The 15,310-nt window shown below is 49.9% G+C and overlaps 1 protein-coding gene across 3 annotated transcripts in view; it reads right to left on the bottom strand.

The window, feature by feature from the left end:
• The window catches only part of Nup98-96 (nuclear pore complex protein Nup98-96), a 264,767-nt gene that overhangs the window by 177,355 nt on the left and 72,102 nt on the right, over positions 1–15,310 (bottom strand). For all 3 annotated transcript variants that reach the window (XM_055073379.2, XM_055073380.2, XM_055073381.2), the window contains one exon: positions 4,639–4,776. In XM_055073379.2, coding sequence (XP_054929354.1) covers positions 4,639–4,776 — 138 coding nt within the window. The remainder of the gene's footprint in view (positions 1–4,638; positions 4,777–15,310) is intronic.

Genomic DNA, 15,310 nt, shown 5'->3' with positions numbered 1-15,310 from the left:
TGTGAAGGAGTATGTTTACCTAAGTCAATTAATCACAGGGAACCCTGAACACGAGAAGGAAATTCATAGAAGAACAAAAATGGGTTGGATCGCATACGGCAGACATGTCAGCTCCTGACTGGAAGCTTACCATTATCACTGAAAATGAAGGTGTACAATCAGTGCATTTTACCAGTGCTGACATATGGGGCAGTGACTTGGAGACTAACAAAGAAGCTTGAGAACAAGTTAAGGACTGCGCAAAGAGCGATGGAACGAAGATTGCTAGGCAAAACGTTAAGAGACAGAAAGACAGCAGTTTGGATCAGAGAGCAAACGGGTATAGACAATATTTTAATTGACATCAAGAGAAAGAAATGGAGCTGGGCAGGTCATGTAATGCGCAGATTAGATAACTGTTGGACCATTAGAGTGACAGAATGGGTACCAAGAGAAGGGAAACGCAGTCAAGGATGGCAGAAGACGTGGAGCGATAAAATTAGGAAATTCGCGGGTGCTAATTGGAATCGGTTGGCGCAAGACAGGGGTAATTGGATATCGTAGGGAGAGGCCTTCGTCCTGCAGTGGACATAAAACAGGCTTATGATGGTGATGATGATGGTGATGATGATGATGATGAAGATGAACACGTCTGATGTTATTCATGTAAATGTGTAAAAAAATTGCACTTCTGAAGCTGAATGCAGCTGTAGTCCCCACCTTCAGTTATAACAAGACGAAGACAGGAACAGACTGATGTAATAGTAAATAAAAATGAGGTAATAGTAATGTAATGATGTAATAGCAAAGTAAAATAGTAAAAACTTTACACAATGAAGCCTAACACAGTCAGAGGAGCACAATTAAAATTACAGAAAACAACTGGCAAGTGCCTACTTTCAATGAAAATGCAAAATAACGGAAATTTAAATACAGTAGAACCTTGTTAATTCCACTCTCATTAATTCGTAAAATTGGATAATTCAGACTCGTCCTCTGGTCCCAGCAGGCATATGCATTATTTAATGCAATAAAACTATCGTTAATCCGGCCGTATTTGGACACACATTGGTTAATTCTGGCAACTCTAAGCTCGGCAAGTGCCGCAAATGTGCGACTCAAAAGAGCAAAAACTGCATTAGCGCCCACCGAAGCGGTGGAGTCCGCATCGCCAAAGTCACCAGTGGAAATCGTACATGAATGACAGCAATGCCTGAACATTTTGTGCCTATTTGGGCCTTTAAAGCCTTTATTCTTGCGTGTACTGCTGCACAGTGCACCACATTGGTCACGTGCCTTCATGACTGCATAGTCACCATCCACAATTGCATCGATAACGGCGATGGTTTCGTCCACAGCAGTTGTGGCAAACAGTAGTTTTCGTTTTGGGTCTGTGAGCGCATCCATAGTGACCGCGGTTTTGTCCACAGTTGCAGCAAACGGTAATTTCGTTTTGAAATAGTGCATGCGCCGAGTGTGTGCCTTCAGAACCGCAAGGCCGTGGTCTATGATCCCGTCTACTACGGCCGCGGTTTCGTCCGGAACGGTTGCAGCATACAGTACTTTCAAATTTACTCAGTGCAAAGCTGCCGAGGATGATGATGCACCGTCTACATCACGATGGGCTGTGAGCTGGTGAAAAAATAATCGGGATGTGCACATAGTGAAAAGCTTGTCTCAGATGAAGATGCTCGCCGCAGCCGCACTGTAAAGTTGCAAGGCCTCACCGCTGCGGGTGCTAATCAGTCACAATATGACGAGAATTTCAGCTTCTGCACTGCTTTGGTGATAAAAAGAAACAGGATTTGCTGATTCATTCAGTAAATAAATGCGTGTTGACGCAGAAAGCATTTGTCTGTTTTCTTGATACCCTCGATAATATACGACATTCTATTCGGACATTTTTTTTCAGTCCTGTGAAATACGAATTAACTAGGTTTTACTGCATACCACCTACATAATACTATTATCTCGTGAGATCAATACCGTATTTACTCGCATAATGATCGCACTTTTTTGTCAGAAAAAATTGACGCGAATTCAGGGGTGCGATCATTACGCGGGTTAAATTTCCAGCGAAAAAAAAACTTTTTTAGTCCCCCGTTTGCTGCTGGATGCGGGTGCGGGACACCAAAACAAAAATGGCGGCCAGCTGAGCAAGCCGAACGCGATTTTTTTTTTTCTTCTCGTGAGTACATTACATGCATTGAAACAGTTTTTTCCGTATCAGTAATGAATAGTATCGTTAATATCGGCAAGTTTGCGGCAATAACGTAGCCATGTCCACTTTGAGGGGACAGAAACAGATGGGCGTGCTTAGCTGCCAGTGACATAGAAACATATGGCGGGCATGCTGCGGAAACTGCGGCATCTGTCTTCACTACTATCCTAATACCGCACGTTTGCGCTAAGGGTGGGTGAATATCTTAGCTGTGTTACAAGCGTTGGCGTATGAATAAGGTACACTTTTAACGTATCAGTGTAAACGTGGCTACTATCGTTGCCGCTTGCGATTTGTTGCTTGCCCACGAGTGCAGATGAGAAGAATCAAAAGGCGCCTTTTTTGTTGGTGTTGACCACAACCATTATAAAGCCTACACATAATAAAGGAAAGTTTGGTTGTACCTCTTTTTGTCATGGAAGTGCGGAAAGTGATGAAAGTAATGAAATGAAGCATCTACTTAAGAGTGTTTGGTGCGTGCAGACCGCTTGGTTCGTATTGAATAGTCGTTCGCGTAGGATTCAACAGATGGTAAGCGCGATCATTATTAGCTAGACTTGGCACACGACATATCGCTGCGGCAAGTTCGGGGTGCGATCATTACGCGGGAAATAAAAAAATATCGAATTTTGACGACAAAATTCAGGGGTGCAATCATTACGCGAGTGCGATCATTATGCGAGTAAATACGGTAGCATTGGCTACTAGTGAATTTATCAAAAACAACGTCAGTGAATTGCAAAGACTGTTCAACGCTAAGCTTACACTGATACATCAGAAGTGTACACTATTCATACGCTGATGCTTGTAACACAGCTAAGATATTCGCCCACCCTTAGTGGAAATGTGCTGTATTAGGATAGTAGTAAAGACAAATGCTGCAGTTTCTGCGGCATACCCACCATGTGTTTCTATGTCACTGGCAGCTAAGCCCGCCCATCTCTGTTTCTGTACCCTCAAAGTGGACATGGCTATGTTATCGCCGCAGACTTCCCAATGTTAACAATATTATTCATTACTGATACGGAAGGAACTGTTTCAATGCGCATAACGTACTCACGAAAAGAAAAAAAATTGTGTTAAGCGCGTTTCGCCGGCCGCCATTCTTGTTTTGGTGTCCCACACAGTTACAGCGGCAGCCGCCTGTTTGTTGACCTGATGTAATCCCGCAGCAAATGCGGGATGAAAAAAAGTTTTCTTTTAGCGGGAAATTTAACCCGCGTTGATCGCAACCCTGAATTTGCGGCAATTTTCTTTACAATAAAGTGTAATCATTATGTGATGTGGGGATGCGCGACTCACGCGTCCCCTGATATGTTTTTCCCGCATGGCGCGTCTCTTGTAATCCGGCTTCGTGGCGGTCGGAGTGGTTGAGGCGCAGTACGAGAGATGGCGCGAGTGTTGCGCTGCTAACGCCGCCGACAGGCGGAGTCACTTGGGCGCCGAGAGACAAGGCGCTTCCTCTTTCCCGGCAAATTGGCGAACAGCGTGGATGTCCCGCACGCGCGCTGACCCATGCTTCTGCGAGACCGCCTCGCGGGGCCTGCCTTCGAACTTGCCACCGTTCGCGTGACCGTACGCGCGAACGACTAGGCGTTGGGATCCAGCATGGGGCGAACATATTCGCTCGCTATCCGGTCGCGGTGAGTCGGACTTCTAGATTTGTCGCGCGCCTATCGGCATGTTTTGTGGATAGCAACTCAGCTAGCTGGCATTGATCTATGAAAGGTGCAATAAATGCCCTTGTGATTGTTTGCACTGCTGTGTTGTCGTTCCTTTGTCCCAAGAGCACGGGAGAAGAACCCCACAGCGAGCAGATACGGTATAGGGCATGTCCCAAAAATCGGCCGTCTGCAGAATCTGTCGCTGACTGTACACTGGCCAGTCTTACAGCCAACGACACAACGTTAAAGACGATTCGTTATAATCCCTCTCTATTACTCAAAGCCAGCATAAGCGCAACTTTCATTCCCTTTCAATAAAATTACAGTTAATTTTCCTGATAGTAGCACGAATTCTCTGAGTTTTCCCTGAGTTTATCCAGATTATTCAAAATCCCTGAGAATTCCCAGTCTTCCCGGTTGGTAAGACACCCTGGATAAGCATCATCTCCCATCTGTTTCACAGCTCGTGATGCTGTCAGAAGCATAGCACACACTTTTAACAGGCAACAGCCGAAACGCGGCGCCATTCTCTGCTGCAGACTGCAAGCGTACAGTCGAATCTCGTTAATTCGAACACGTTTAATTCGATCTTCTGGTTTATTTGAACTGACACCGTGGTCTTGTATATTCCAATGGGCGAAAACACCCAGTAATTTGGACGGACAAGCATTTACGAAGATTCATTCGAGCATACCGCGCTCTGACAATGCTCTCAGCAGCGTGCCAAATCACATGGCAGCGCCTCTGATGAATAAAATTAATTCAGCCACCAACCTTGCCCGTCTGTGTGCCAACAGGTCTTGGCCGTAGCTTAGGTGCCGGCATGGGAGACACCTTGTAGTGAGAGGCAAGCAGAGCCTGCTGGGCTGCTGGATTGGTGGGCTTCAGCAGCTCTTCTCGTTTGTTGGTCTCCTGCAAGGGGCACAAACAGAGCACTGGCGCTAAAACACTGGGCAGCTAATACGAATATTTCCTCACTCCTGTGTAAGACAAGAGTACCTTGCTGCATTAGCACTGAATCCACACAAATGGAGTCAGCAAACGATTCTTAAGTTATGCACTTTACTTGGACCTGTCTGGTTACTTGAAATTTCCACAGCACCAACACGTACTACATAGAATTGAAGTATACCAGGTGCTTCTATGAAGTAATATTTAAAAATAGCTGTTCTGAAATAAAAGTAGTTTCTTGAAGTCAGCAGTGGTGACCACAGGGTAATTAGAGATATGGGGTAGTTTGTTACTAATTAATAAGTATATATTAATTAACTCAGAAAACTTTTAATTTCAGTGGTTTCATAAAATCTGGGAAATTGAAGTGAGCTCTTCATACAATCAATATCAACTTTGGATTGAAAAAAAATTAGATAACTCACGGAACTGTGCCACAATGAATTGAGGCTCTCAGAATGTATGAAACTGAAACTGGGAGACAAGTGCATGCGTAACTGCCCCCTTAGCGGCGACGTTACTGCTTATATCATCGAGCAGCAGGTAGCGAGTGCACTGTGGCTTGTGGAGATGCGCGACTCGCATGCGTCCCCTGATACGTTGTTTTCCCGCATAGCTCCCGTCTCCTGCAATCCGGCTTCGCCGCGTGACCTATGTGATGCCCGCGGCAGTCGGTCTGGTTGAGGCGCAGTACAAGAGATCGCGCGAGTGTTGCGCTGCTAACGCCGCCTACCGGCGTGGTTACTTGGGTGCGGGAGGACACGGCGCTTCCTCTTGGTTTGCAGGTCAGCGAGCGCCGCGGATGTCCCACGAGTGCGCCGATCCATGCTTCTGCGAGACCGTCTCACGTGGCCTCATTCGTACGCGCCACCGTTCGCGTGACCATACGCGCGAATGACCAGGCGTTGGGATCCAGCATGGGCGAACATATTCACTCGTTATCTGGTCGCGGTGAGTCGGACTTCTAGATTTGTTGCGTGCCCATCGGCATGTTTTGTGGATAGCAACTCGGCTAGCAGGCATTGATCTATGAAAGGTGCAATAAATGTCCTTGTGATTGTTTGCACTACTGTGTTGTCGTTACGTTGTGCCAAAAGCCACGAGTGTGAGAATCCCACAGGCTCTGTCAGCGACACCCCTCCACTCTCCATAACTAATCACCTCGGCAAGCTACGAGATGCTGACAGAACTGCAGGAGAGCTTCCAGCTGGCATTGTAAAAAAAAATATTGCAATAAGGTTTTCTCAAGAACCTCATTTTCTTGCAATTTTCAATTATTCAGAGCTTTTATATCTTAAAATCAGTCAGCTACTTCATTTAGCTGTCTGTAGGCCAGTTTTAAACAAGCTACCAACATGTCCTTGCTATTCCACTGACATTCTACTTTATTTTTATTTATTTTATTTATTTACATATACAGTGAAAGCTCGTTAATTCGACTTCCGTTAATTCGGAAAATTCGATAATTCGACCTTCGCGCCTGGTCCCTACAATTATATATAGGAGTACAGTGGAACCCCGTTCATACGTTTTTCACCGGACCGGGGGAAAAAAGCGTAACAGCCGGGAAAACGCAACAGTGAGGAAAGCTCCGAAAATGAATGAAAAAAGTGCAGCTTCAACTATAGACAATTTATTTCCACAGAGTGCGCTTAGGACTTAAAAAAGTCTAGAATGGTGGCTTGCCGTTTCTTTCGCTCGCTATAAATCGCCACACGTTTCTCAATACCCTGGAAGGCCGCATTGCTGTCAGCGTCGCTGTGAGGTGCGACGTACCTGCGGAGGAGGTCCAGAGCCGCGACGGCTTCTCCAAAGCTAGGATTTGGAAACTCCCCGGCATCACGCGGCTCGTGCTCCTTGTCGTCACCGCGCCACGGCAATGGCAACGGACGAACGAATATCCGCGGGAAATTTTGCCCTCTTTGGCGTAATCATGCTAACGTGCTAACGATTGTTTAGTATTGCTGCAGAGCGCGCGCGTCCGAGCAGCCCGGTTGCGCGCAGCGCGGCGTGGGAGAAACGTAAACAAGAGAGGAGAGCAGGCCCGATAGGCGGAGCAACGCCACGAGCAACGCCAACTTCCGGTTTCACTTTAGCTTCAGAAAGAGTGACGTCAGGGCCTCTTCCGAGTTTCCTTCCTCCGTGAGTCGACCAGTCCAACAACCAAGCGGTGACCGTAATCACAGTGATGATAGTAAGATCATTTTTCACGAATGGCCACTTAGTGGCGGCCTCATGCGGCCTCTCGAACTGGCGTGCGGCTTCTTGCAGCCAGTTCCATAGCCAAGCCCGGCCAAGCCCAGCCAAAACTCGCCAAAAGCCAAAATGGCGGTTGGAGCGCGTTGTCTACTTTAGCCCAGGCGGGTTCGGGGTGCTAAGTTGCGACGTATCATGCGGGAACGTTTTCACAGCTACAACGTAACAGCGGGGTTCCTTATACATTGGATCCTATGGAAGTGTACTGAAGGCACTGGGCAGTGGGCATGGTGCTGGTGTGCTTGTGCAAAAGAAGAAGACGACGAGAAGTGCTTGCTTCCCTGTTACGATATAGCGCCGACCTGTTTTAAGCCTAGCGCTACAACCTATAACTAGTGACCCTTTTGCTAGGTGAGCACCTCCGTTGCATTTGGTGGAGCTGCTGGGTTTCTCTTCTACATCCTGGAACTCCGCAGCCGAACGCTACCACCAGCTGTTCCAATGGATGAACCAGGACCGTCCCAGGCTGCTGCTCCCGTACCCCCCACCATCGTCTGTTCTGGCGTGATCCGCCAGCGCGATCCGGCTATATTTAGCGGCACAGACGACCACGACGTGGAAGACTGGCTCGCCGAATATGACCGTGTAAGCGCCTATAATAAGTGGGACGACCGCGCCAAGCTCACAAATGTCATCTTTTACTTTACTGACGTGGCAAACCTATGGTTCCGCAATCATGAAGCCGATTTTACCACTTGGTCGGCTTTCACGGCGACTTTGGCAGAGGTCTTCGGCCGTCCCGCCGTTCGCCGGCTTCGCGCTGAGCAACGCTTGCGTGGTCGAGCTCAACGCCAGGACGAGACCTTCACCAGTTATATTGAAGACGTCCTCTCGCTATGCAAGCGCGTGAACTCATCTATGGACGAAGCTGACAAGATCAAGCACGTCATGAAAGGCATCGATGACCATGCCTTCCAGATGCTCGTCGCGAAGAGTCCGCGGACGATTGCCGAAGTCATACAGCTATGTCAGCAGTACGACGAGCTGCGCAAGCAGCGTGCATCAACACGCGCTGCTCAGCAGGACACTACGGATCTATCTCCGTTGGATTTCGGCCGCGACGCTGCTGACATCTCTGCTTTAATGCCGGAGATAAAGCAGTTCATCCGTCAGGAAATTGCCCGCCAACTCTCTCTGGCGAACAGCACACCCGAGCCGTCGACAACCTTGGCTCCTTCGCTTCGCCACGTCATTCAGACCCAAGTTGCCGCGGCGCTGCCATCTGCCCCTCCTCCGCAGCCTGCAGCTGGGCCGCTAACGTACGCTGACGTTGTCGCCCGGCCTTACGCTCCTCCGGCTGCTGATGCCTACCGGGCCACTGGCACCTTCCATGTGCCGCCGCCACCTTCACGCCCGATGGTCGTCCCTTACTCGGCCGCTGGAGCCCCTGTCGTCAACCCGTGGCGTACATCTGACAACCGGCCAATATGCTATTTCTGCCATCTTCCGGGCCACGTAGCACGATTCTGCCGCCGTCGCAGCCCCCGTTTACCTGACAGTGGGGGCGCCTCAAGCTGCAGGCCTGCTCGACTTCCGCGTCAGGACCCATCTAGCCTTCCTCCGGACTCATCTTACAGTCGCCTCCCTTTCGATGCCCGTCGGTCACCTTCCCCACGTCGCCGATCCATTTCCCCGATGGTTCGCCGACCCAGCCCAGCCCGAGAGGAAAACTAACAGTCGCAGTTCCAGAGGCAAGAACTGCGTTTACGTCGAACATTTCAAGGCCTCATTCTAGCCCGGCGAACGAAATTGAACTCTCCGTAGATGGCGTCACCGTACACGCACTTATCGACACCGGAGCCGCCGTTTCTATTATTAGTGAGAAGCTTTGTCGCAATTTGAACAAAGTGACCATTCCCCTTACCTCTCTTTCTCTGCGTACGGCAACCTCGCATCGCATTCAGCCTTCAGCGTCGTGCACAGCCCGGGTTGTCATTCAAAACGTTATGTATGTTATGGAATTTGTCGTCTTATCTCGTTCGTCACACGACGTTATTCTTGGATGGAATTTCCTATCTGTCAACCAAGCACTTATCGACTGCGCTCGTGCTGAACTTACATTATCAGTGCCGTGCTTCGACCCTGACGACCATTCTTCTCCTAAAGTTGTTGCCGCCTCTGACATCGATATCGCACCTTTCTCCGCCGCTCTGGTTCCTGTGTCATGTAACTCTGCTGCAAACTCATCTGTTCTGTTTACACCGTCGGCCACTTGTGCGCGCCGCCGGAACTTTCTGCTTCCGTTTGCTGTCGTCACTTTTTGCGACGGTTCTGCTGCCCTTTACGTGTGCAATCCGTCCGCCTGCCCATCATCCCTACTCCGCGGCGAGTGCCTGGGTACCGCTGAAGCTTTCGATAGCGTTCTCCCGGCCACCACGTTTGGTGATACGGCATCACTTCCGATTTGTTCCGTCACTCCTCCCGCCGCGACTGATGCCCCTGTAGACGTCTTCGCTCGTGCCGTCGACGCAGAACTCACACCTGCGCAGCACAGAGAAATTATCAAGCTCCTCCAACGCTTTCGTTCCTCATTTGACATTGACCAACCATCCTTGGGCCGAGCGTCCGCAGTCGTTCACCGTATCGACACCGGTCCACAAACACCATTGCGCCAGCGTCCGTATCGTGTGTCGGCTGCTGAACGCCGTATCATCGACCAGCACGTTGACGACATGCTGGAGCGTGGCATCATCCAGCCATCTAACAGTCCCTGGGCATCTCCGGTTGTCCTCGTTAAAAAAAAAGATGGCTCCATTCGGTTCTGCGTCGACTATCGCCGCCTTAACCGAATAACGCGCAAGGATGTCTATCCTCTGCCGCGCATCGATGATGCCTTGGACTGTCTGCAGGGAGCGGAATTCTTTTCCTCGCTGGATTTACGCTCCGGCTACTGGCAAGTGCCAATGGCAGAGGCCGATCGTCAAAAGACAGCCTTCGTAACGCCTGATGGGCTATATGAATTTACTGTCATGCCGTTCGGCCTCTGCAACGCGCCTGCCACTTTCGAGCGAATGATGGACGCCATTCTTCGAGGGCTGAAGTGGAAAACCTGCCTCTGCTATTTGGATGACATTGTGGTTTTTTCCACCGACTTTGCGTCGCACCTCAACCGCCTCGAGCAAGTACTTGCGTGCCTCACCACTGCAGGACTGCAACTAAATTTGAAGAAATGCCACTTCGGTGCTCGTACGCTTACTATTCTCGGCCATGTAGTGTCAAAAGACGGTATCCTTCCGGACCCCACAAAACTTAGCGCCGTATCCGCGTTCCCTAAACCAACCACCATGAAAGAGCTTCGCAGCTTCATCGGCCTGTGCTCATATTTCCGACGCTTCATCCGTAACTTTGCCTCTATCATTGCCCCCTTGACGCAGCTCCTCACCGGCAGTTCTGACCTATCAGCCTGGTCCTCGGCGTGCGACGACGCATTCCAAGAACTGCGACGCGTTCTCACCTCGCCTCCAGTGCTGCGACACTTCGATCCCTCTGCTCCAACTGAGATCCATACGGACGCTAGTGGTGTCGGGCTCGGCGCTGTTCTTGCACAACGCAAGGATGGCTTCGAAGAGTACGTCGTCGCGTATGCCAGCCGCACCCTTACCAAAGCCGAGGCGAACTACTCGGTTACTGAGAAGGAATGTCTGGCCATCATTTGGGCTATCGGCAAATTCCGTCCTTATGTGTACGGGCGTCCATTTGACATCGTGACCGACCATCATGCCCTATGCTGGTTATCTTCACTAAAAGATCCAACTGGTCGGCTTGCCCGTTGGGCATTGCGCCTACAAGAGTACGACATCCGCGTTGTTTATCGCTCAGGCCGAAAGCATTCAGACGCAGACGCTCTATCCCGGTCACCCCTGCCCTCTGGTGCTGTCCACTCGTCTATTTCTACCTGCGGTGCCTTCGCCCTCAACATTTCCGACATGCCGTCAGAGCAGCGCAAAGACCCATGGATCTCTTCGCTTATTGACTTCCTGTCCAGCCAGTCGCCAGCACCGACCTCTCGGACGCTTCGTCGCCAAGCCACGCACTTCATCATTCGAGATAACCTGCTGTACCGCCGCAACTACAATTCCAGCGGCCGTAAGTGGTTGCTTGTTATACCCCGACACCTACGCTCCGACATCTGCGCCACGTTCCACGACGACCCACAATGCGGCCACGCTGGTGTATTAAAGACATACTCTCGCCTCCAGCTTCGGTACTACTGGCGCGGTATGTACCGTTTCGTTCGCCAGTATGTCCGGTCATGCCACCTATGCCAACGACGCAAGACGCCACCTCAACATGCCACCGGCCCCTTACAACCTTTACCATGCCCCGCGCGCGCGTTCGACCGCGTCGGCATTGACTTATACGGTCCGCTTCCCAACACTCCAAGCGGCAACCGCTGGGTTATTGTTGCTATCGACCACCTCACGCGGTACGCTGAAACTTCAGCCCTAGCATCTGCCACAGCAAAAGACGTCGCCAGTTTTATCCTGCAAAACCTGATTTTACGCCATGGAGCACCTCGCGAATTACTGAGCGACCGCGGTCGCGTTTTCCTCTCAGACGTCATTGCAGCATTGCTCAAGGAGTGTCGCATCATTCACCGCACTACCACGGCATATCATCCTCAAACTAATGGGATGACAGAACGTTTCAACCGCACCCTTGGTGACATGATGGCCATGTATGCTTCATCTGACCACTCGAATTGGGACCGCATTCTACCTTTCGTCACCTACGCTTACAATACCGCCACGCAAAGCACCACTGGGTTCTCCCCTTTCTTTCTCCTTTACGGACACGAACCTTCATGCACTATGGACACGATTCTACCTTATCGGCCAGATGCCTCGGAGTGGACGACTGTTTCTAGAGCGGCTGCTTACGCCGAAGAATGTCGCCAGCTCGCTCGTTCGTTCACATCCCAGGACCAGTGGCGCCAAAAGCTTCGCCACGATTCATCCACTACGGCTACGTGCTTTGCGCCTGGCTCGCTGGTCTGGTTGTGGGTGCCCTCTACTCCTCCAGGCCTTTCCTCCAAGCTGCTCTCCAAGTACCACGGTCCTTATCGGGTACTGAAACAAACATCCGTGGTCAACTACCTCATCGAGCCAATTGAAACGCCTTCCGACCAGCGTCGTCGGGGCCAGGAAATTGTCCACGTCTCCCGGCTCAAGCAGTGCCATGACCCCCCTGTGTTCCCCTGTCCTTAGGTCGCCAGGATGGCTACTCTTTCGGTGGGGAGTGATTGTACTGAAGGCACTGGGCAGTGGGCATGGTGCTGGTGTGCTTGTGCAAAAGAAGAAGACGACGAGAAGTGCTTGCTTCCCTGTTACGATATAGCGCCGACCTGTTTTAAGCCTAGCGCTACAACCTATAACTAGTGACCCTTTTGCTAGGTGAGCACCTCCGTTGCAGAAGCTATGCCGGGACCGGATGAAAACGACGTAGCAGCCGGGAAAACGCAGCAGTGAGGAACGTAACAGCGGGGTTCTACTGTATATGGGACGAAACTCTCGTTAATTCGGACGAACTCCAGCCCACCTCGGATAGTTCGGACGATTTCGGGCAGCCACAGAGGCTCAAAAACGAAAATACGGCAAACGCGGCACAAAAGTGATACCCAAACCAACGCCTCGTTGCCCAAACGCAGCATCGCCCTTGACATCAAGTGGCTGAAACTTGGCCAATCCAATCCAATTGGCTCGACTTGTGGCTGGATGGGTGCTTTTTCTTGTTTTTGCATGTGTCGGCATTATCGACGGGGCCATTTTGTCGCTTCATTGCTGTTGGTGCACTACATCCTTGCATGCTGTTTTGCCGAGGACCGCTGGATTTAGCGCAGCTCAGTTACTGAACTTTATTGGTGCTTTTCTGTTGGGCGCCTGTGTCACTGCATTCTCCGCCTATGGCAACGCTGGCGAAGCGGCCGAAATACGAGGCGAAGGACGGCTACCAAGGTGGAAATTTTGCGGGCCCTGAAGGACAGACTCTCTCGACAAGAAGCCATGAAGAAGTATGACGTGAAAAGAAGTACCTTGAGCACGTATGTGAAAAATGAAGAACAGATTCTTCAGGCGTTCGAAAGCGAGAAGTTTCGAGCGTCACGAAAGCGTCTGCGAACAGCAGCTCATCCAGAGTTGGAAGAGGCTTTGCTTCGGTGGGTGGTCGACTCGCGTAATGCAAATCTGCCATTGAGTGGACCCCTCATCATGGCGCAAGCCGAGAGGTTTGCACCGATGATGCATATCGATGCATTCAAGGCATCGGAAGGGTGGTGTGCGCGCTTCAGAGAGCGACATGGCCTCGTTTTTAAGACTGTGTGCGGCGAAAGAGGCGCTGTCAACGAAGACGTTGCCAACAACTGGAAGAATGCTCAGCTGCTCGAACACATCACCGCCTACGATCCAAATGACATATTTAATGCTGATGAAACAGCACTTTTCTTTAAGGCTTTGCCAGACAAGACTGTGACCATGAAAGGAGATGCGTGCATCGGTGGCAAAAGATCCAAGGAATGCGTCACCATTCTTTTAGCCGCCAAGATGACAGGAACAAAGCGCTTGCCACTTGTCGTCATTGGAAAGGCACAAAGGCCACGGTGCTTTAAGAACATGCCTGCTCTTCCGGTGGAATACTGAGCGAATAAAAAGACCTGGATGACGTCGGAAATTTTTCGTGGCTGGATGCAGAAGTTAGACCGACAGTTTTCCGCAAAGAAACGCAAAGTGTTAATGGTGCTGGACAATTGTAGTGCGCATAACAGTGTCACCGGACTGGACAACATAGAAGTTGTTTTCTTGCCGCCGAACACAACATCGGCCCTCCAACCGATGGACCAAGGCATAATTCAGTATGTCAAGACCAAATACCGCAGGCGCAAACTGGAACGGATGCTCCTGTGCCATGAAGTCGGCAAGCAGTACGACGTGAATCTTTTGAGCGCGGTCAGCATTCTTGCCTACGTTTGGCACAACATGCCCGCGCACGTCGTGGCCAACTGTTTTAGACACAGTGGCTTCGTTGTGCGTGAGCCTGGCGATGATGCAGTGGCCGAAGTGTCGCTAGATGACAATGGAGATGACTGCGAGGATTTTAGAGTTCTGCCGGATGCGGTGACACTCGCTGATTACGTCGGCATTGATGACGGCATTGTTACAGCCGGCTCCCTTACCGAAGAAGAAATTGTCAGGGACGTGCTGCACGGCGAAGATTCTGAGGAGCCGCGAGAGGAGCAGCCTCGGCCCCCTCGCACTGTGAAGGAAGCCGCGGAGGCCCTCGCTGTGTTGGAAGAATTTTGTTAGGACACTGCAGACAGCATGCGAGCTGCTAAGCACCTGGAAGGACTTCGTAAAATAGTATCCGCGCGGGTTTCTGCTCGAAAGCAGACGAGCATCCTCGATTACTTTGAGCAGTAAAGGTTTGTTGATGAAAGTCGTGCATTTATTGTTTTTGTTGTCCGCTCGATAATTCGGACATTCGGTTAATTCGGACATAATTTAAGGTCCCTAGAAGTCCGAATTAACAAGCTTTTACTGTACTGCCATCTTACATAGCAAGATATTGCAGGAGTGAGTGCATATATATGTCAATCAATTGAAGAATACATTTTAGTGGCAAAAAGAAAAACAATATAAAGAACAATATCAGGAAGAGCTAGTTGATTAATGAACATAATTCAGCAATAGGTCGGCAAATTCATAACTCGATAACTCACGCAAGGACCCCTCAAGGCCATTCCAAATCGCAGTTGTATGTGGAAAAAAGGAAAACCTAAAACAATCAATCGATGACCTTCAAAGGAGCAATGTTAAGACGATGACTGCTTCTGGTGGGACGAGAAGAAGGGTTAGTGAAAACAATAGGTGCATTGACGTAAGTTTTCCCATGAGCAATTTTATGCAGGAGAACAACACGGTCACAAGTACGTCTATGGGCCAGACACTTTAGTAGCAGCTTACTAGCATGTGATGTCGGTGAGAAATGGCGGTCATAACGATTATATATAAACCTTATGGCTTTTTTCTGAATAGACTCAAGCATGTCTATGTCTAGAATGATGTGGCGACCACACTATGGACGCGTATTCAAGTAGAGGCCTTATTAGTGATCTGTATGCCGTAATTTACATTCTTTAGTTGCATCTCGTAAGTTTCGTTTAAGGAAACCCAATTTTCTCAATGCCTTGTTGGTTATACATCTAATGTGAGCATGCCATTTCATATCAGGGGAGAAAGTAACACCA

This window comes from Dermacentor andersoni, chromosome 4 (assembly GCF_023375885.2).
Source record: "Dermacentor andersoni chromosome 4, qqDerAnde1_hic_scaffold, whole genome shotgun sequence".
In the NCBI taxonomy this organism is placed as follows: Eukaryota; Metazoa; Arthropoda; class Arachnida; order Ixodida; family Ixodidae; genus Dermacentor; species Dermacentor andersoni.
This window is presented reverse-complemented; position numbering and strand designations above follow the sequence as displayed.